Source organism: Ailuropoda melanoleuca, chromosome 16 (genome assembly GCF_002007445.2).
Source record: "Ailuropoda melanoleuca isolate Jingjing chromosome 16, ASM200744v2, whole genome shotgun sequence".
Classification (NCBI taxonomy): domain Eukaryota; kingdom Metazoa; phylum Chordata; class Mammalia; order Carnivora; family Ursidae; genus Ailuropoda; species Ailuropoda melanoleuca.
Window position 1 is genome coordinate 87,574,578 of NC_048233.1, and position 21,770 is coordinate 87,596,347.

At 56.4% G+C, this 21,770-nt stretch overlaps 1 protein-coding gene across 1 annotated transcript in view; it reads left to right on the forward strand.

The window, feature by feature from the left end:
• The first annotated feature begins 504 nt into the window (after positions 1-504).
• ANO1 (anoctamin 1) overlaps positions 505-21,770 on the forward strand; it is a 274,227-nt gene continuing 252,961 nt past the window's right edge. Inside the window, exon 1 of the mRNA XM_034644849.1 lies at positions 505-595. Coding sequence (XP_034500740.1) covers positions 505-595 — 91 coding nt within the window. The remainder of the gene's footprint in view (positions 596-21,770) is intronic.

A 21,770-nucleotide genomic window follows, 5' to 3' on the forward strand; every position in this document is an offset into this window, starting at 1 on the left:
CGGGAGGGGGCAGGGGGAAAGGGCTAACTGCCTATGAAGCTATTGGCATGGAAGCTCTATCAGCACTGGGGAGAGGCCAGGGTTTCGACATCCTATGGGTCACAGGGTGGCTGGCAGCTGAGGCTGGAACCGCACAGAAGGAAGCCGGTGGGGGCCTGTGGAGACCGAGAGATCCAGTTTGCCTCTCAGCCCTGGCATTTTTTGGCCATATGCCTGTGGCAGATCACTCACCCTTCGTGAGCCCCTCAGTTTCCTCAGTTTAGAGACGGAGGTGGTGAGAGACAGCAGCACCTCCTGGCAACACTGCAGTGAGGATCAAATGACACGATGCATACGGTGCTTGGTATACAGTAGGCGCTCAGGATGAGCCGGAATGATGATGGTGATGATGGTGCTGGTGATGATGATGGTGGTGATGATGGTGAAAGTGGTGATGGCGATGCTGATGGTGGTGAGGGTGGTGACAATGATGGTGGTGGTGGCTGTGGTAACAATGACGGTACGATGAGGGTGGTAATGGATGACATGACTGTTGATGATGAAGAGGAAGCTGATGTCAATGAGAGCGGTGAAGACGATGATAATGACGAAGACGGTAAAGAAGTTAACGGTGATGGTGGTGACGATGGAGAAGATTCAGATGATTCTACTGCTAAAGGTCTACTCTGAGTCTCTTTTTACAGGCACAGAAAGGGGAGGGATTAACCCAAAGCCATAAAGCAATTAGTGGCATCCTGGGTCCCTGACTCCCATTCTGTGCTCTTTTCCCCTGACCCCACATCCCTTGATACCACCTTGAACCGAAACAACTGGTTTAATCCTTAAGTGGACTCCTGAGATTCACGAATGCACAGAATTAAGTGACTTGACTTAGATCTCCAGGTGTGAGGTCTGCCACGTGCCTCCTCCATGTCCCCGTCTCCTTCTGTAGTAATGGAAGCCCTGTAAGTGCCAAAGGGATATGAGCAGAAGTTATTGGGTGGGGCTTTCAAGAGAACTGTTTTTGCCCTTCCTTCGGTATCCTTCCCTGCCTGGGATGCCGACAGGATGGCCAGAGCTGGAGCAGCCATCTTAGATCAGGAGGCCATGAGAAAGGAAGTCACCTGCTGAGGGGTGAGGGGCAAAAAGATAGAAAGGGTCCCCGATGACCACAGAACATCACAACAGTGCCAGAACACTCACCTGTGCTGCAGAAATGAAGCCCCTGCCCTTTGGAACATTCATGCTGGTTGAGAGAGACAGGAAATAAGGCAGTAAACATGCGAATGTGTTCAAGCCAGGTGGTGACAAAGCCAAGAAACAGGACAGAGAACGGCGGGGGTGTGCTGCTTTGGAAGGAGTACAGGTGACCACTAAGAGGTGAGAGTGAGCCACGAGGGGTGGCCACGGGGAGGGGCAGTGCACCAGAGGGGAGAAGGGCCTTGGAAATGTGCCTCGTGTTCCCAGGGGTTGGGGAGCTGGGGTTGTGTGAACATTGGGGTATGTATGGAATTGCATGTGTCCCCTCAATACATATGCCCATGTCCCAATTCCTGCAACCTGTGACTGTTACTTTATATGACAAAAAGTGTGATTAAAGTAAGGGCCTTGAGATTAGAAGTTTCTCCTGGATTATCTAAGTGCAAACATGTGTATCTTTATAAGAGAGAGACAGAGAACAGTCAGAGAGGAGGCAGAGATGGGAGCGATGTGGCCACACGCTCAGACTGCAGGCAGCTACCCTAAACTGGATGAGGAAGGAAAGAGCCTCTGGGCAGGAAGGGAGGGAGGCACAGCCCTGCCCCCACCTTGCATTTGATCTTCTGCCATTGAACTGTGAGAGAATAGATTCCTGTTGTTTCCAGCCCCCCTAGTTTGTGGTCACTTGTTACAGCAGCCCCAGGAAACTAGCACGGACTGAGTGGTGGGCACCGAGGTCAGAGACTGAGGCCAGAGTAATCACTCGGGGCCTCCAAAGCCACCCCAGGCACTCTGTACCTCATTCTGGGTGTGAGAAGAAGTCCTGGGGGATCCAGAGCAGGGCCTGCTGGGATCCAGTGTGTAGTTTAAAGGACAGCTCTGGCTGCCTGGGCTCTAGGAGGGCGGGAGGAAACCAGCTAAGAGGCATCTGTGGCCATCTGGGTACAGGAGGGCCCTGCCCAGGGCAGTCGCGTTCAGTGTCCTCAGTGTTCTGGAGGCAGACACAGGGTGTGGCTGGGCCCCTCTGATCAACCAAACAGACAAAATGTGCTTTTAATGGGGAACAAGAGGCCATGTGCCCTCAGGGCAGAGACACGGTTGTGTGTAAATATTTAGAAAACTGGGTGTGATGCGTTCATATAAAAAAATTCACTTCCTTTCCTTTGAATGCTTCTTTGAATGACAAAGTGGAAACACCCAATTGTTTGTACACCAAGGTAGAGGGCAGATGGGTCAATGACCTCCAGGGGCCGAGGCAGAGGAGACAGAAGGGCAGACTTCCACCAGCTGCCTCCATCGGGTAACAGAAGAACCTGGGGTCAGTGGACCCTCGGGCACCCACGAGGCACAGTCACCAATCCAAAGGCCAGCTGCTGAGTCAGGGAATCCACAGGGAAATGCACTTTTTGATCAAGTGGAACCAGAGACCTTTACAGTTGAACGAGGAGGCAAATCCACCTCACCTAAGATGAGCTTGCAGAGGGGACCGTTTTTCTCAAAGTGCCTGCCCCATGTCACCCCTTCTCTGTTCTTCACCTGTCCAATTCCCGGCTCAAGGTGGGTGCAGTATTCAGTACCCCTAGGCTGTGAACGCAAGTGGACTTTCCTCGGGCCACCCAAGAGCAGGAGAAAATCCGCCCACCAAGCGGGAAAACCCTGGGACATCTAGCTGGGGGGTTTTGCAGAGCTGGAGAGCAGCGTGCCGAGCCCGCAGGCCACTCTGTGCCTCAGGAATGTGGCTGCTGCTCTTGCCATAGTGGGGGAGCTTTTAAGGGCACCGAGGAGCTGCATTCAGACCGCATTCAGCCTCGCCCCAAGCTTGCACATCCAAGGCCACCCCCTCCACGGTGCACCTCCCCAGACTGCCCCATGACTTAGCACTCACATGGCAGGAGAGAGCAGACACCCACACATGCTGGACACCTACTATGCACCAGGGGCTTTTATGTTTTATATCATGTAATTCTCACCACATTCTGAGAGATAGGAGTTTCCGAGATACTCCTTCTGGGGGAGAGAAAGCTGAGGCTTGGAGAAGTGGAGACTTGTCCAGGCTCACGCAAGCCTGTCCTTACAACACACCGCCTCTCCCAGGCTGGGAAGTCATCTTACTCTCCAAGTATTCATCGGGTGCTGCTTGGTACCCGGCCCTGTTCCAAGCACAGCAGATTACATAGTGAATTAAAAGTATGGAGATGGTGAGATTATCCTGGATGATCCAAGTGGGCCCTAAATATAACCACATAGTCCTTATGAGAAGAGGACGCAGGAGATACGGAGCTGGAAGCAGAGATCACAGGGATGCAGGGACAAAGTCACGACCAGGGTATGGGGTGCCCTTCCGAACGGGAAAAGCCAGGAACAGATGTCCCCAGGAGCCTCCAGCAGGGACCAGCCCTGCCCACACCTGACTCTAGTCCCATGAAACTAACTTTGGACTTCTGGCCTCCAGAACTGGAAGAGAAGAGATTTCTATTGCTTCAAGCCACCAAGTTTGTGGTGATTTGCCACAGTCACGAGAAGAAGCTAATATACAAGATCATTAAATACAATATACAACATTACAAGCTGTCTTAGGTCAGGCTACTGTAAGAAAATGTCACAGACTGGACAGATTAAACAACAGACATTTATTTCCCACCTTTCTGGAGGCTGGGAATCCAAGATCAAGGTGCAGGTCTCCCTCCTGGCTTGCAGACGGACCCCCTCTTCACTTGTGCTCATGTGGCCTTTCCTCGGTACGTGCACGTGGAGAGAGGTCTCTCTCCCTTTCTTCCTCCTGTGAGGACACTGACCCATCATGAGGGTCCCACTCTCGTTAGTAACGTCCTAAACCTACTTACCTCCCAAAGGCTGGGGGCCAAGACAGCACAGCATTGGTGACAAGTGGGGGGTGGTGACAAGTGACCAGGCTCTGGGGTGCCTGGGCTTTTTCCCCCGGACAAGTATTTTTTTAATTTTTGAAATAATCTCCAACTTAGAAATAATTTGCAAGTACTTGACCAGGACGACATGTGGGCTGCTCCCAGTGAAATCCTCAGGAATCGGCCATGGTTCTCTCCAGCTCACTCGCTGAAACCACAGGGACTCCGGTCACTGTCCCCCAGCACTACTGCATCACTCACACTCTCCCTCCTCACTGCCAAAAATGATGCCCAAGCTGTCTCTGGGCCACTTCCCAGGCCCACAGTGCCTTAGAGCTCGGCAACAGTCCTTGACTCCCAATTCCAAATTCCTAGGAGAGAGACTGGGAGGCCCAGCTGGGACAGTCACATATGGTCTTGCGGTCTGGGCCCACTCGGCCAGCCTGTGGGGGCTTGGAGGAAAGATTGGTAACCAGAGACCCAGGACGGGGTTGGAATCAGGGTGTTCTTCCTGGAGGTGGTGAGACTTGAGCATAATGACATTCTTGGTCTGGAGGATCTGTGAGGGGGAGGGGCAACATCTCAGTGTGGTGACCCCAGAACACAGGGCAAGGCTTGACATTGGGAAAGTACATGGCTACTATCTGATGAATGAATGACCCCCATGCCAGGCTGACCCAGCTGCAGTGGCTGGGTGTGCACAGGGAAGCCTCGCCTTTGGATGATCCTGAGGAAAGGAAGCTCCGAGATTTGAGGAACCCTCTGGATGGGGACAGGAGACAGGTGACCGTCTCCATCTGTCCTGGGGGCAGGACGGTGGGGGAGCAGTCAGTGCTAACAGAGGGATTCACGGGAACGGCAGAATGAGCGGCCAAAGTGGGGAGTTGGAAGGAGTGGGGTCAGGGGAGGCTCTGTGCCGTCAGGATTGTTGGCAGACTTGGGGCCCTCCAACCCCGCACATTGCGAAGTGAGACTGGCCCCTGACCAACTGCGGCGGGACGCAGCTGGAGCCCTCAGAATGTCCTCCCCACCAGAGTGTCCATGTGCGGCTGAGACCTTCCCCCACACCGTGTCTGCGCTCCAACGTTGCTGCTTTTCCTGCTGTAATTAGTAACTATTTGGGGGAGACACTTTGGGGGGAGACATGCAAATACCCTGTTTCTCCTCCAACTGTCACTTACTAATTTCAGCCTCTGTCTGTGGGTCCTGCCTATAATAATTACCCTGTGCTGTTCTAACGGTGGTTTCCTATTTTCCCAATTCTGTCGATGTTCGTTAGCTGGAATTGTGCTGTGAGGAAGAGCCGTCCCTTCTGCCCTTTACTTGTTTACCCCACACGGTTTCAGTGAAGCAGGCGCGCGTCTTCCCGTCGGCAGGGGGGACTCTGTGTCAGCCGCTGACAAGTCCTCATGCGTCCTGAAAGTATTTTCGATGTTCTCTCGAATAAAAGCAGAGGGGCGCCTGGGGGGCTCAGTCGGTGAAGCGTCTGCCTTCGGCTCAGGTCATGATCTCAGGGTCCTGGGATCGAGTCCTGCATCGGGCTCCCTGCTCAGCGGGAAGTCTGCTTCTCCCTCTGCCCCTCCCCCTGCTCATGTTCTCTCTCTCTCACAGTCTCTGTCTCGCAAATAAATAAATAAATAAATAAATAAATAAAATCTTAAAAATTAAATAGAACATGAAATAGTGCATGAACTCCTTTATATATATAAACACAACCAAAAGCTGAGTCTTTGTTCACAAGTAGATTTTTATTTTACTCTGAAACAAAGTTTTCTTGTTTAAAAAAATGTACAGGAAAGGGTCTGGGGAAGGTAATTCCAGGAAGAAGGAACAGCATGAGCAGTGGCTTAGAGTCCAATGTGAAATCCAGCCCCTACCTGGAATCCGAGCTGCTCTCTGAGGACGATACTATTCACATGGCATCCCTCGTACTTCAGGGCTAGCTCCCTCTCTGAGCCCCTTTTGTTGGTTCCTGGGTTGAACAATTGCAGAGATGTTCCAAACCGTTTTCTGCCCTGAATCATACCTCAAGATGCAGTGATTCCCATGGAGAGGTGAAGGCTATGTCCCTGCCCTCGATTCTAGGTCAATCCTGTATTTGCTTATCCAGTAAAACACATCAGCGGGGACCAGTCGGCGGTCCTGAGCTTAGCCCAGGAGGATGCTGCCCCAGCCCTGGGAACAAGTTAGACTGCTGGAGGAGGGGAGAATCGCCAGACGCCTGTGTCACCCGGCTCACAGCGACGTGCGAGTGAGGCCGCCTTAGACCAGCCAGCCCCCAGCCAACCCGTCAGCTGACTCTAGACGTACGAATGAGTCTTGCCAAGACCATCAGAGCCCGGTCAGCGACCTGCCCAGCCGATCCGTGGGCTTAAACGCAGAAACCAGTGTTTATCCCGTGAAGCCTCTGGGCTTGGGGCTGGTTTGTTATGCAGCTCTAGCTAGCTGACACAGTCCTTCCCACTCTCACTCCGAAACTAGACCCCGTAACACCTCTGGCAGACCCCTAGCACTCAGAGAGATGCAGCGTGGGGAGCACTGGTCTGTTCAGCCTGTCATAGGACAGAAAACACCAAGCAGGATCAAGTGACCTGCTAGAAAGGAGACAGCTATGGGCAAATGCAGGGTCAGAACCCAGACCTCCAGGCTCCCAGTCCAGTGCTCTCTCTGTGACACTTTCTGCTCTCACCACATCTCAGACCAAGTACCTCCAAGTCCACAGAGCTCCCCTCAGGGTTGCCCTGCCAGACCCAGGGCTGACCTTGGCTGTCCAGAACTTCTGCCCCCCTGGGCCGGTGTCAGAAGCCAGGGCTCCTCCTGCATTCCCTGGACGGGGGCCGCCCTCTGAGTCCTCCTTCCCCTTGTCCCGAAGGAAATGGCCGTGTTCTAACACCATGGGCAGGGACGTTGCTCCGTGAGTGTTTGCTGAGTGAACGATTGATGAATGGTATTAATCACTGGAAAGACTTCTCTCTGGAATGATCCGAGTCTAAATAATAGCAACAGGGATGGTAGTGGCCAGGTATCGTGGTCGTAACTGTGTACCGGGCTGAGCTGAATGTGTCTTGCTCCATAGCCCGTTTTGTGCCGGTTGCAACCTTACAATACAGCTCATACTGTCCCCATTTTGCAGGTAAGGAGCTCAGACATGCAGAAACTGCCCAGTGTCACACCTGTTCACTGCCTCCAGGAAGCTTCCCCGACCACCTCGGCGAGAACAGCAAGCCCCCATCACTGTCTGCCCCTCCCGCTGGTCACACCGGATGCTTCACCTGTGTCCCCTCTGGGAAATGTGCCCGTGAGCTCAGTCTGACCTGTTCACCTGGAGCCTGGCGGCAGCTGAGTCAGAACCCCGTGGAGTGAGTGCTCTGCTCTGGGAGGCGTGGAGCTGGAGGATTAGGGCCGGGAGTCCCCCGTGGGAGCCCCCACCATGCATCAGGTCACAGCTGTCTGTGGGCCTGTAAGCAAGAAGGAGACTCGGCCCAGGGAAGGGGCAGGTGCAGGTCAAGTCTGCACTCGGCCCCTCTTCCACTGGGGCCTGGAACCCCCAAATGCGGGCCCAGCAGTGAGACCAGCTACCGAAGAGTCCAGCATCTCCCGAGCGTCTGCGTTGGGCTAAGAGGGTGCCTGTGGTTACCACTGCTGTTCCACTTTGCCTTGACTTTTAGGGATTCCATTTGTAATTCGATCTGGGTTTTGTTAACTACGCAAAGTACTTACCTGGTTTCAAAATCAGATTTACCAACGAGGGTTGTATGAGTTGCTTATGTCTGTCGTAACAAACGACCCCACACCACAGCTCAAAACAGCCGAGACGGACCCCTCGCCCTCTGGAGCTCAGAAGTCTGAGTGTCTTCAGGGATGCCTCCTCCGGGAGGCTGCCTGCATCCTTGGTTTGTGGCCCCATCATCGGACCTCCTCTCCGTGTCACAGCTCCTGCGACTGGGACCCTCCTGCGTCCCTCTTACCAGGAGCCTGGGACAGCACTAGGACCAGTCCCCCATCTCAGGACTTGACTCAGTCCCACTGCAAAGTCCCCTTTGCCCTGTGAGGTCACATATGCACAGGTTCTGGAGACGAGGATGTGGGCCTCTTGGAAGCCATTATCCTGTAGACCATGGCAGATGTGTTCAAACAAGACTGGCTTCCGTCCCTGGGCCCCCCACCCTACCCCGAGGCCCTCGTTCTTGATATTTACATCCAGTAAAATTCACCCTTGGGGCATCCAGTTCTGTGGGTCTAGACAAGTGATGGCCATGGGAGTGCAGTTGCCTGGGGGGGATGGGGGGAGCCTTCGGAGGGGATGGGGGGAGCCTTCGGAGGCCCGGTCTGACCCTCCCAACAAAGCAAACCCGAGGGGGCTCTCCCCGGTCTGCTATCTCTGGGTCAGAATCAGACACCCAACAAGAGAGCCCGAGAGGGGGCTACATTTTACTGGGGAGCACTAGCCAGCCGCCAACGATACGGTTCGCTCTTCCGTGGCAGCACCGTGGGTCCGTGGAGACAGCAGGAGACAGTGGAGACAGCAGGAGCCGCGTCCTCTCTCCCAGAACCAAGCGCAGCCAGCAAAGGTGGCTCTGACCCCGGCCCCGGGCTTTCTGAAACCTCATGGAAATGAAGAGCGGCCTCGAGGGAGCTGGCCAGGGGGCTGGCAGCCTACGGGGACGGGCTTCCCAGGGACAACAAGGAGCCAGTGGCCCTTTCTTCAGCCGCCAAATAAAAGCCGGCCTCAGCGCCACAAAAAGACGGAGCGTGAATCGCTTCTGCAGCGGCTGCATTTCCTTTGAGGTGGCCTGTCACGGGCGCCGGGCAGTTAAGAAAACATTTTGTCCTGCCCGTCAGCGGCCTTTCTCCAGCCTCGGGTGGTCCAGGAGCGGCTCCTCCTCCAACGGGACGGCTGTCCCGGCCCCAGCTCATCCATCAGGCTCATGACGAAGTGGCAAATTGCTGTCTGAAAGCGATGCTTCGAAACCAGCTGCTTCAGCCCGTGTCCCGGAGGGCAGCAAGGGCCTGTCCCCAGGGGAACGGGCCTCCCAGGAGCCCTCCGTCGGGGGCAGAATGCAGGCGCTTTATTGATCACTGCAGAAGTGGCAGCGGCCACCAGCGACCCCCTGGTTCCCCCGGGGTCGGACTGCTGGCCCCCTCTCCGCCCCATGGCAGCGGGGGTGTCCGGCACCTGGCCCACAGCCTCCAAAGCTTCACCCACGGCCTCTGAAGCTTCCAGGGCCTGCTCCCTTCAGAGTTCTCCCCAAGAGACCCAGCGGTCGCTGCTCCTCTAGGCACCCTCCTGGCTGCCCCCACGTGGCCCGGCGCCTGCCTTCCTCTGCGTCCAGTCGCGGTCAGTCCTGGCCTCAGTGGTGGTGATGGAGACGATGGTGGTCATGGGGGGATGGGGGGCTCATCTGTTGAATCCTCAGGACCCCCGAGGAGGGAAGTAATACCGTCTTCCCATTGCACAGGCTGGAAAGGGAGAGGCGAGGGAGTTGTCCCAGCGCAGAGCCCAAGGCAGAGCCAGACCCAGACCCAGACCCGCTCCAAAGCCCACGCAGCCACACGCTCCCTTAAACCTTTACTGATGAGCCACGAGATGGCACCTGTGTAACCAGGCACCACCCAGGCCAAGCAGAGACCAGCATCCTGCCCGACCCCCGGGCGTGACCACTGACTCCTGTGGACTCACCCCGGGTGGAATGTGTGGATGGGTAGGGCCTCCCTTCCAGTTTTCCTCTGAGGGTTTCCTGCCTGGCTGCCCTCCTAGGGGGGGCCCCCAAGCCACCTTCCTGGGGCAGGCCGGGCAGGGCAGGTGCCCAGACCTGGGCCTTTTGGTGTCACTTTTGGTGTAACCAGGCACCACCCAGGCCAAGCAGAGACCAGCATCCTGCCCGACCCCCGGGCGTGACCACTGACTCCTGTGGACTCACCCCGGGTGGATGTGTGGATGGGTAGGGCCTCCCTTCCAGTTTTCCTCTGAGGGTTTCCTGCCTGGCTGCCCTCCTAGGGGGGGCCCCCAAGCCACCTTCCTGGGGCAGGCCGGGCAGGGCAGGTGCCCAGACCTGGGCCTTTTGGTGTCACTGATATTAGGACGAGATGCTCTCCTTGGCGAGTGGTCAGTCTGGGCTGGGGCTTGGGCTCCTGGGACCAGGAGCACGGCAGCATCACCAGCCTGGCCTCAGGCCTGGCCCCTGGGGCCTGGATGGGATCACAGAGACAGAGGTGGTTAGGGCCTTGGAAAAGGTGCCTGGCCCCTGGCAGGGAAGGCCTCGATGACTGCTCTCCGTCAGCAGCCCCAGGGTACAACCACCGCTGGGTGGGAGGTCTGTCTTTGTTCACAGACCTTAAAAAAAAAAAAAAAATCAAAACCACAGTTCTAGTCCGAAGATGTGAGCCCAAGCAGGCAAGGAGCTGGAATTCATGAGCCTGCGGTTTCTGCAAGTGGCCTGACCACCTTTTTCCATCTTCTATACCAGTAGTAAAAGGCCCACATTTCTGCTTGTCCTGGGTCAGGAACTGGAGCTCAAATCCCCTGATTAGCACCCCGCAGCTGTCCCCCTTGGGGTGCGTCCTCAGGCCTGTGCGCATTCTGGGCTTCGGTTGGGGTGGAGGTCGAGACTCGCTGGGCGTGCTTCTTGGGTGGGGACTCCGCCCGCCCACCTGGACAGGGCCTGGGCAGGCGGCTGCCGGGGCTGCACGGGGAGGCTGGGGGAAGGACCGGAGAAGGCCTGGGCGTCATGCTCAGAGGCCGGGTTAGCAGCCTCACTTCTCCACTTACTGACAAGAAAGACGGTGACAAATGCTGTGTGCTTTGGGCGCCAGGAAGAGACAAGTTGCCAGCCCAGAAAGGAGTCACGCAGCAAGGGAGTCACAGAGCTGTCGTCACGCCGTCTCCAGCCCCTCCTAGACCATGATGCATCCGAGGGGCTCGGCACATGTCAGGTCATCTGTGAAGGAAGAGCCCGAGCCCCTGGGGCTGACACTCAACCCGCCCAACGAGGCTGAGGTTTGAAGAAAGAAACCAGGACCAGAGCAGACAGAACTCTCCCCAAGAGGAGCCCAGCGGGAGAATCCTAGGGCGGCGAGAAGTACGGTCTGGCCAGTCCTCTATCCAGCGGCCCTGGCCTGCTGCAGCCAACCTGCCCATAGCAGTCAACTTGACCAGCAGCCTCCTCCAGGAAGTCTGCCCAGACCTGTCCCGGCTGGTGTTTCAGCAAGCTCCTGCTGTTTCCTTCCCCCTCTCCTGCGGGACCCTGATCCCCAGGAGTTTCTGGTTCTCTCCAGCTCTTCCCAGCACATATGACCCTGGACTGGATCTCAACTCGGGAGTCACCGGAAGTCGCACCACCAAGCCTAAGTTCTAGCAGGATGAGTCCCTCTTCTGCCTTGGCCACCAACCTGTCCACGGCGGCATGGCACCCCGGAAGGTCTAGAAAGAATGGATCGGTGAATCAGTGAATGCGTGAACATTCTCCACCAGGAAGGGTGCAGCTGTGCTGTGGGTCCCAGCAGCCCCACATGCTCCTGCAGGCACAGTCGGTGACAAGCCTGGGTGACGTCAGCCGGTCGGGCGTGGTCCCAGCCAGGCACTGGTCTCGCGGGAGCGAGGGGGGGGCCGAGGTATGTCCGCTCTTACCTCCGGAGCTCCGGCTCACAGCGGGGAGACTGAGGCCCACCCGGACACTGACTGGACTTTTCCCAAGCCCCAAGCTCCACCCTCCAAACACCCTTTGGTCTAGCAAGAATTGGGGTTTGGTATAAGGTTTGGTTTCTGGAGGACGAGGCTCAGCGGGGTCTCGGCTCACCCTCAGCCTCAAGGGCCAGCTTGGCAGGCAGGACAGGCGTGGGTCCAGCTGACCCCACGACTTCCTTTCTCAGGGCCCAGCTGCTCCAGCTGCCTGATGTGAGGCCTCCGACAAGTCCCAGAACACTCTCCAGCTCAGTTTGTAAACCGGTGGGTGTCGGCGTGAGGTTGTCTCCGGCTGAGGCTGGCGTGTCATGCTCGGCACCCGTCCTGGCCCCGGAGTGCTCCAAAACGGGGAAGGCTGACATTGTCACTGTCCTCACCATCATCAACCAGGGAATTCACGTCCGATTCAAAATGGAACTTGGGGTGCTTGGCTGGCTCAGTGGCTAGAGCGTGCGACTCTTGACGTCAGGGTCATGAGGTCAAGCCCCACGTTGGACCGTTGGACGTGGAGCCTACGCGAAGTGGAGCTCTTCAAAAGGCAAGGTTCCTTATGTGGGTGCGGGAAAACAAAACTCAGGTCTGGAGTGGATGCTCCTTGTGTGGGGGCAGGGACCCGGGCCCTCATGAGCATCCCAGGGACCCCCGCCTGCCCCACGTGGGGGGCCACGCACCCTTTGAATCAGGGAGAAGTGACTCACTCCTTCCCCCACCCACCTCAAGAGCCAGGTACCCACATAAAAAGGGCTCGAGTGGGCGAGTGCCTCCTTTGTCGTCTGATGCCATTAAGGCCGGAATTTCTCACGGGAAAAGTAACGCTTTGGCTGTATGAAAGGTGGGGGGTGCAGCGCGGCCTGGTGGTTCCAGGGGCGACCGACCTGGAGCTGTTTGAAGTCCACCCGTTATCTGCCGCCGGGGCTGTTTGGCTTCTGCCGGGGCATAAATACGGTGATTGAAGTGGGCGGCTGTGTCTTTCCGGACGACAAAAGTCCCCCTTGCTAATTGCCACATCAAATGATCGGGAACCCCCCAGTGCACGCCCTCAAATTACCGTGAACACACACTGCAGCCCGAAGGCCGACCCGGCGCCCCCAGCCCGGGCTGCAGCCCCGCTCCCCCCGGATTAGGTTACGCGCGCGGGCGGAGGCACGGAAGGTCTCTGCGGATTTGTTCCGCCTCGCTGCCAGCCCGCTATGCCAGCCCCCGGCCCGGGCCGCAGCCCCCCATTGTCTCCGGCCGCCCAGCCAGCAAGCAGGCCCGGCCTGCACAAAGCCCCAGGCCGCAGAGGGGAGGTCCTCTGCCCGTGGTCACGCCCCGGTGACGGGGTGCCAGCTCCCATGCCGAGCCCCACACCGGTGCAAAGGGGCTGTCAGTCTCGGCACCTTCAAAGGGGCCATCACGGCACTGAAGTGACACCAAAGCCCAGCATCAGCCCCCTGCCCCTCTGGGCTCTTTGCTGTCCCTGACGGGTGGGGGCAGGGTGATGGGAGTCCAGTAGTCAGCAGAACCCTTCACACCGGTACCGTACCCAACCCCATCCGGAGCGACTGGGACCGTCACTCCCATTTTACAGATGGGGAAATGGAGGCCGAGGGAGGTCAAGTGCCTGGCCCCAGGTTATGCCCCTGATCTGGGCTCCATGGCTGCCTATGGGCTGGCAGGGGAGAGACCTTGTCACTCAGGAGTGGCCACAACTGCTGATTTACCAACATACAGACAATGTCAGGGTGTGCAGCTACCATTTATGGGGGCACCGATGGCTCCTGGTGGTCCAGCCAGCGAGTCCCACTGGTTTCCAGTTGAGTACCGCTGACTTCCTTGGCTAGCTCCATCCAGTCCCAGGGACCCAGGGACAGGAAACTCCCGCCTCAGTTCTCACTCGGCAGCACACAGTCTCATGGGGGAGACAATGTAACTAAAGACAAGAATGAGATACAAGCCCGGGAGGAGAGGATACAAAACATAAAGTGACCTTGCCTCACTGAGGGAAAGGGGCTAGCCAGGTGAGGGCAGATGCCAGGTGCACTCCAAACCAAGAAACCAGCATGTGCAAAGGTCCTGTGGCAGCAGACTGTGGCCCCACTGCTGGAGCCCAGACAGGAGGGAGAGAGCTATGAGCTGAGCACAGCTGGAGGCAGGGCAGGCTGTAGAGGGCCTCGGTCTCAGAGTGAGGAGACGTTACTAGGGGACCGTTAGCCAGGGCGTGGGGGGGAACACACCAGGACCAAGTTTCAAAATGACCACCCAGCTCTCTGCTTCTCTCAGGAAGTGCTGGCACGGGTGGGTGCTTCGTACCTGCTACGTGGGAAGAGGGGTGGCCACAGGGCAGAGGAGGACTAGCAGGAAGGTGTCCGGGGTCCAGCAGTAACTGGCGTGGATAAGTGCCACACAGACAGCTCTGCCACCAGGAAGGGACGTCAGATCTCCTGCATCAGACAGAGCTGAACATGGCTGTTCCGGGGGTAGGACGTGGCCCCCAAGGCCTCCCTGTGCCAGGAAGATCAGGCAGACGGTCAATCACTACAGAGCCTACCTCGTTCTGTCATCGGCTTCATGGGGTCAGGGTCACCGGGCATCGGGAAACCCTGGCCGAGCTGGTCAGGACCGTATCCAACACAGAGTGGGTTCTCAACAAAGCTGAGCGCTTCAGAGCCCGTGGACGAGTGCTTCCTTCCCCTGAGCCTCACTCCTTTCTTCTTTGCATGGAGTGCTTGCCTGCAAGCGACCATTTAAATGTGTTTATTTGGCAGGAGGGACCCCAAAAGAAGCCAGACAACACAAAGAAACTGGAGGCCCACCACTGCCCCTGGCTCACCCTCCTCCCCGGGGCTCCCCAGCCTGGGCAGCGAGAGGTGCAGATAAATGCTCTCAGGCTCTGATTCCCCTGGAAGCAGGTCAGCACTGGACAGAGCACTGCCCGGCGGTGGGGGGGGAGAGGGGGTCTGGGCCTCCCTCCCTGCCTCCCTGCCTCCCTGCCTCACAGCCTCCCTGCCTCCCTGCCTCCGTGCCTTGCTGCCTCCTTTCCTCCCTGCCTTCCTGCCTGCCCCCACACCCCCCCCCCACTCCACAGTCCTGTAGGGACCTGCAGACCTGTTCATGTTTAGAAACTCACAACCAGCTGGAGGAAGGTTGCCCTTTTTGCCACAGACTTGGTGTAGCCTCACGGTTCAAAGTCTCCCATCCGTGAACCCAGCCGCATAGATGTAAATGGAATCATACAGTATGTGGCCTTTTGCGTCTGGTTTCTTCCACGGAGCAGAAGTTTCCAGCGTCTGTCCACATGCTAGCACGTGTCTGGGCTTTGCTCATAAACGGTGTGGACGGACCACAGTTTGCGCGTCCATCAGCTGCTGATGGACAGTCGGGCTGTTTCCACCTTCAGGCTGCTGCGAATCGCGCTGCCGTGAACACACACGGGCGTGTGTGTTTGAACATGTGTTCTGTTTATTTGGGAACACACCCAAAAATGGACTTGCTGGGTCATGTGCTAATTCTGTTTCCCTTTCGGGGAGCCACCCAGCTGTTTCTCACGGAAGTTGCACCATTTTACATTCCGACCAGCAATGCACGAGGGTTCTCCCGTCTCCCCAGCCTCACCCACACTGGTTGTCGTGTGTCCTTTACTACGGACGCCCCAGTGGGGACAGAGTGGCATCTCTCCGTGGCTTTGGTCTATGTTTCCCTGAGGACCACCGGTGCTGAGCCTCTGTTCATGGGCTCACTGGCCGGGTGGATGTCTTCTCTGGAGAAATGTCTGTTTAAGTTGTCTGCTCATTTTTTAAAAAATTTTAAAAAAGATTTTATATATTTATTTGAGAGAGAGAGACAGAGAGCATGAGCAGGGCAGGAGAGGCAGAAGGAGAAGCAGACTCCCCGCTGAGCAGGGAGCCCAGTGCGGGGCTCAACCCAGGACCTGGAGATCATGACCTGAGCTGAAGGCAGATGCTTCACTGACGGAGCCCCCCAGGCATGTCCTAGTCCTCTGCTCATTTTTGAAATGGGTTTTTCTGTTACTGAGTTATAAGAGTTCTTTATATATTCTGAATGCTCCTTAATAATGTTTGGACAAGGGGCTCAGAGTTAGTTCGATTTTGCTGGGGCTCCCGCGAGGGGCCAGCAGCTCCAGAGACAGGCGGGATGGGAAGGTGGTGGAGTGACCCTCGTCCTGCCCAGCAGCGGTGGGGGACGGCAGGGACGATTTCTTGGTGACTCCGTTTTCTTGTCTGTAACAATTGACAGAAACACGAATCCACGTCATAGAGTTGTCTCAGTGAGTGCATGGCTTCCTCGACACGAAGCAGGCAGTGGACAGCCCGGCACATAGATGTGAAAGAGTATTCCTACAGAGAACATAAAACGCTCAGGGCTCTGTAATCAAAGCAGTGCCCATTAAAACTATAACTTTTGCCTCCCCAAAATATCATAAACTTAACCAAAAAAAAATGATACTACCCAGGATTAGCAAGGCACCAGGGAAACCAGTCCCTTAGGGCAGGGAAATAAACAAATTTCCCTTTTATTTTTAAAAATCTCCTTAAAATATAATCAGATATTTAAAGTTAAGATGATAATAGAGTATTCTGGAGTTTATAAAGTAGATAGAAGTAAGAGCTTGAGAGCCGGGGCTCGAAAGGGGGAAGAGGGCTGTTGCAGCAAGAGCCTCGTACGGTGCGTAACTCCAGGACAAGCGCTAAATACGCGAAAAAGAAAGCAAAAAGGTAAAGCTAATAAGCAAATGGAGGACATAAAGGGGAATCATAAATACGCAGTTAACCCACAAGGAGGCAGGGAAAGAGGAGAGGAGAGACGGAGATCAGAAGACAAAAAGGAAAGAAGCATGAAGACTACAGACAGCATCACCGTATCAATGATCCCGTTGAATGTAAGGGGTCTAAGTGCCCCCACGGGAAAGGCAGAAGCGGTCATCCTGGGCATAAAAGTAGACCGAGCCCTTTGCTGTCTCCATGCAACCCGCTCTCAGTGTGGAGACAGAGCGCACCTGGATGGCTCAGTGTCCGACTTTGGCTCAGGTCATGATCTTGGGGTCCTGCGATGGAGCCCAGCGTTGGGCTCTGCGCTCAGCGGGGAGGCTGCTTGTCCCTTTGCCCCTCCCCCTACTCATGCTCTCACTCTCCTTTCAAATGAATAAATAAAATCTTTAAAATAAAATAAAATAAAATAAAATAAAATAAAATAAAATAAAATAAAAAAGAGCGAAGACAGAAAGGTTAGCAGTATAAGCAAAGACCACTAGACGCCATGCTCCGGCATCTGGACCCGTCATACCACTTGGACCTGTGTCTCTGCCACCAGGATCCTGTGAACACAGGTTGACATGCACCCAGCTGGCTCACATGTCACCCAGAATCTGACTTTTTGGCTCACTCTGCATCAATGATGCAAAGCGAAGGTACTTCAGGGGGTGAAACTATTCTGCGTGATACCGGATAGGTCAGCCTACACCAGGCGCGCCCACAGAAACGTCCAACACAAGGAGGGAGCCTCCGTGGAACCACGGGCTTCCGCTCACAATAACGTACAGGTAGCTATCCATCATTTGTCACAAACGTGTCACACTAATAATGCGATAATCACAGGGGAACTCGGGCAGAGGGAGGGGATGAGGAGCTCTGTGTGCTATCAGCACAATTGTTCTATAAATCTAAAACCGTACTAAAAACAGCCTACTCATTATTTAGAAACAAACCAACCAACTGGAAAAAGATGGCGCAGAGACTCTGAGGACTGAAAGAGGTCCGGGCTTGACATGCAAGCAGAGGACAGCCCTGTCCCGGCACATTTATGGCAGAGCTCCGTGGGTTGCAGCCACGGCCCTTCTGGTCCTCGCCAGGTTCACCTTGGTCCCTCCGCATGCTTCAACACTCACCGCTTACTAGCATTAATCATCAAAGTTCCTCCCCATTTATGGTAGCTTATCCACAAACAGCTGGGGGGTGCATTGCTAGGGTGCCTGGTAATGCAACAGTGGCTGGAGCGAGCTTCTAGAAACTTCCAGCCCCAATTTTGCTGCATGTTGGCTGAGCCTCGGCATTGCTGTGCATACCAGTGTCAAGATGCACAGAGGCTCAGATGGATGGGAAGAGCGGTCTCAGTGAGACAACGTGGAGGATGCAGGCCCCTTCCTCAGCCTGGAGATATCAGCCCTCTGCACCTCACCTCACCCTGCTCTGCTCTCCAGCCCCCAGCAGCCAGATGTGAGAGGGTGGAAGCAGGGCTCTGATGTTGTGTGAGGCTGGGCCAGTCACTCACCCTCTCTGTGTTCAGGTCTGATTTAAATGGTGGGCCCTGGATCACAGGGTTAATGAGGACAGCGTGCAGTCAGCACATCTCAAGAACTTGACAATAGGTGCCCCTTTTCCTGGAAGCTCAACAGCTGTGGTTACAGTGGGGCGCAGCTGGGGGGTGGGGGACCTCTCGGAGAGATCAAGAGACAAGGCCAATGTGTCCCCGTCTGTACTAGTTAGCTGCAGCTGCTGTAACAGACACCACGCACGGGGCTCACCCAGCGGGATGCACTGTCCGTCCTTGCTCCTGGAGGCCGACGCCCGAGATGCAGGCGCGGGCAGGGCGGGCTTCTCCTAGGCCTCTCTCCTTGTGCATGGACGCCCTGGGTCCTCATGGGGTCGTCCCTCCATGCCTGTCTGTGTCCTGACCCCTCTTGTTATAAGGACCCCGGTCACACTGGGTCAGGATCCACTTTAATGACCTCATGTTAACTTAATTTCCTTTTTCAAGACCCCATCTCTAAATACAGTCCCACTCTGAGAAACGAAGTGTCAGGACATCAACATGGGAATCTGGGGGGACACATTTGTGCCCATAACACCAGTGAGTTCTTAAAATATGCCCATGGAGTTAGCCCCATAAGGGAGGATGGCAGTGAGGCACGAGGGCATGCGCCCAGGTGAGATGAGGGTCTGGCTGGGCGGGGCTCCTGTAAGGCTCCGCCCTGCAGTGGGGGTGGGGGCTGCAGAGATGACAGAGGCCTGGGGCTTGTCCTGGGTTGACACGTGGCCCTGACTGCCTGTGTCCTTGTCTTATAGTGTGGGCCCTTGCTCATTCAGACTTTGCTGGGTCTTGGTAAAGATGCAGGCGGCTAAGGTCACCCAGCAGAACCTTGATCTCGAAGAGGAGGCGGGACCCTTACCCTTACTTAGCATCTGGGGAACACCCAAAGCAGGGGGGCGGTGGTCGTCACCGACAAGCCCACCCCTTCCTGGACAACCCGGAGACACGGAGCCGCCGTGGCTGTCTAGAGAATAGGTGTTGGGACTGGATCTGGCTCCGGCCTCCGTGTACCCAGGGCCACACAGAGGCTTCACACACACCCGGGGCAGCAGCTCAAGGTTGCCGGGCTGGCGTGAGGTGTGCTGGGTCTCGGAGAGGCTCTTGGAGATGCCGGGCAGGCACCCCGGAGTGCATGTTGCCCGACTACAAAGGGCTCGCCAAGCCGGACTCAGTCATTTTGCTCCGACAGCCCCGCCACCGAGCCATGGAAAGAACTTATTTTAGGAAAACGGGAAACCACCTACCACTTAGCGAGGAATGCGGACTAATTGTGAAGCCTTTCTCAGTTTCTTTATTTAGATATTTATTAAACTGGCTCGAACTGGAATTAATGGCCGGGCGACTCCTCCTGCGCGCATCCTGGGGGCGCCTGGGCAATTTGTGCCTGATTAAAGGCCCCAGCCCACCTCCTCCCTGGGACTCGCGGCTCAAAGCTCCGGGCTCAGGAATGCTCAGCCTGTGGCTCGAAGGCCTGGCTGCCTCTGAAGAGCCTGCTTTTGCCTCGAAATCCATGCCCTGGGTCCCCACCTGCGCTACAGAAGTTGCTGACCCCCAGCACCCTCCCTGTGAGCCCCCAGCCCCAGCGCCCTCTGCACGGCAGCCCACTCTTGGCTTCGAGGAACTTCCCACAATCTGACCAGATCTCGTGCATCTATTTTCCTGTCCCCCCTCCACTACCCCCAGCCGCCCACCCCGGGATGCAGCGTCCAGGAAGCCAGGGTCCTTACCTCCCTGTTCATCCCAAATCTCTAGATTCTAGAACGTCGCTGGGCACACAGGTGGTGCTCCATCAGTAGGCACTGAGTTTCTCCTTCCTGTTCGGAAAAGGAAAGCCTCAAAGACCGGCCCCTGGGAAACTGCAGCCTAGAAATCAAAGAGATGCCCCTGCAGCCATCAGCCAGGTGGCCTGGTGGCCCCAGGTCCAGGGACGCAGCCGGAGGAACCCCCTGGTCCTCTCCGATGTCGAAGAGGGCAGGAGTCAGGCTCGTCACCTACACACCCGGGCAAGAGCGAGGGTCTGGCCACCTCGTGCCCACCACAACCTCTAGCATCGGAAGTCAGGTCACAACAAGCACGGGCAAGGGAGCGGGAACGTCGGAACCTTCACACGCTGCCGGCGGGCACACAAAATGGTGCAGCTGCTTCAGCCAACAGCCTGAAAGTTCCCCCGATGATTAGATGCGAACTGACCGCCTGGTCCAGCAATCCCATTCCTAGAAATGAACACACAGGTCCACACAAAAATGTGCCCATGAATGCTCAGAACAGCATTAGCCAGCATCGTCGCCAAGTAGAAACTACCCAGATGTCCGTCCACGAACCGAAGGAGGAGCAGAGTGGGCTCCAGCCACACAGGGGCCTAGGACTCGGCCATGGAGAGGCAGGAAGCCCTGACACGCACTGCAACATGGATGGACCTTGAGAGCATTCTGCTCGGTGACGGAGGCCAGACGCAAAAGTGCACACGGTGCGTGGTCCCCTTTCCACGGAATGTCCCGGAAGGCCGATCTATAGTTGGAACGTGGCTGAGTGGTTGTCGGGGGCTGGGAGGCAGGACGGGATGGAGGATGAGAGCAAACAGACACGGGGTTTCCTTCTGAGATGACGTGAATGTTCTAAACTCGGCTGTGTGCTGGGAACGTTCCAAGCACGGCGGAATCACACACTTCAGATGGGTGAATCATAGAGTATGTGAATTATATCTCAATAAAACGCTGGCCAAACACACACAAAAGAGGGAGGGCCTCGTCCAGCCTGTCTGCTCCTGGTATATAATGCAACTGAAGCGCACACCCGCACACCCCAAAAGGCATGTACTAGAATGTTCTTTGCAGCTTTAGTTCTAAAAGTCCCAGCTGGATTCTACTCACACGTCTGTGGAGAGTTAACAAGTAAGTCACGAGAGAGGAGAGCACGCGGTCTGAACCCCACCCAGGAACAGGTCAGCAGCTGACCGGTGTTGAGATCATGAACCCGGACGCGAGAGCACTAACACTGGGGGCCCCCTTTCTACAGAGCTCAGAAGCCGGCGCATCCAGGGCACGGCATCAGGAGTCCGGCTGGGTGTGGCTGGGGTCTCAGGTGCAAATACAAGCCTGGACAAGCTAAGGTTAAAACCGAGCACAGACGGCCACAGAGGGGGCAGGGTAGGATGCAAGTTTGGGGGCCCCCAGGGAGCCACACTCCAGCCCCTCCTTTCCCAGCTGACTTTGGTGAGTTACAGTTTTCTTCCTGTGCAACGGGCTGCTGACGGCACCCACCTGAGAGGTCCCTGGAGCAGCCACTGCAGGTAACGGGGACCAGGGCCCAGCCCAGGGCCAGGAGCCCCGAGGGAGGCCAGCAGCTGCATTCCTCATGCGTGTAGCTGGCTGCCTTCTCCGGGCCCCGAGAGGGTGGTGAGTGTCCGTCCCCTCACCTGGATGTCCATGCCCTGAGCCCGGGACCCCGTAAACACCTTACCTTAGGGGGCAGCAGGGACCCTGCGGTTGTGACGCCGGACGGATGATCTGTGGGCTCAGCGTAATCACAAGGAGGGTCTGAGGAGGAGCCGTGACTCTGGGGGCAGAGGTCAGAGTGATGAGGCCAGGAGCCAAGGAACGCAGGTGGCCTCCGGGAGCAGGAAAAGGCACGAGAACCGTCCCCCCAGCAGCCCGCAGAAGACACACAGCCCTGCTAGCACCTGAATTGCAGCCGGAGAGCCCATTTAGGATTTCGACCCCCAGACTGTGAGAGAATCGCTC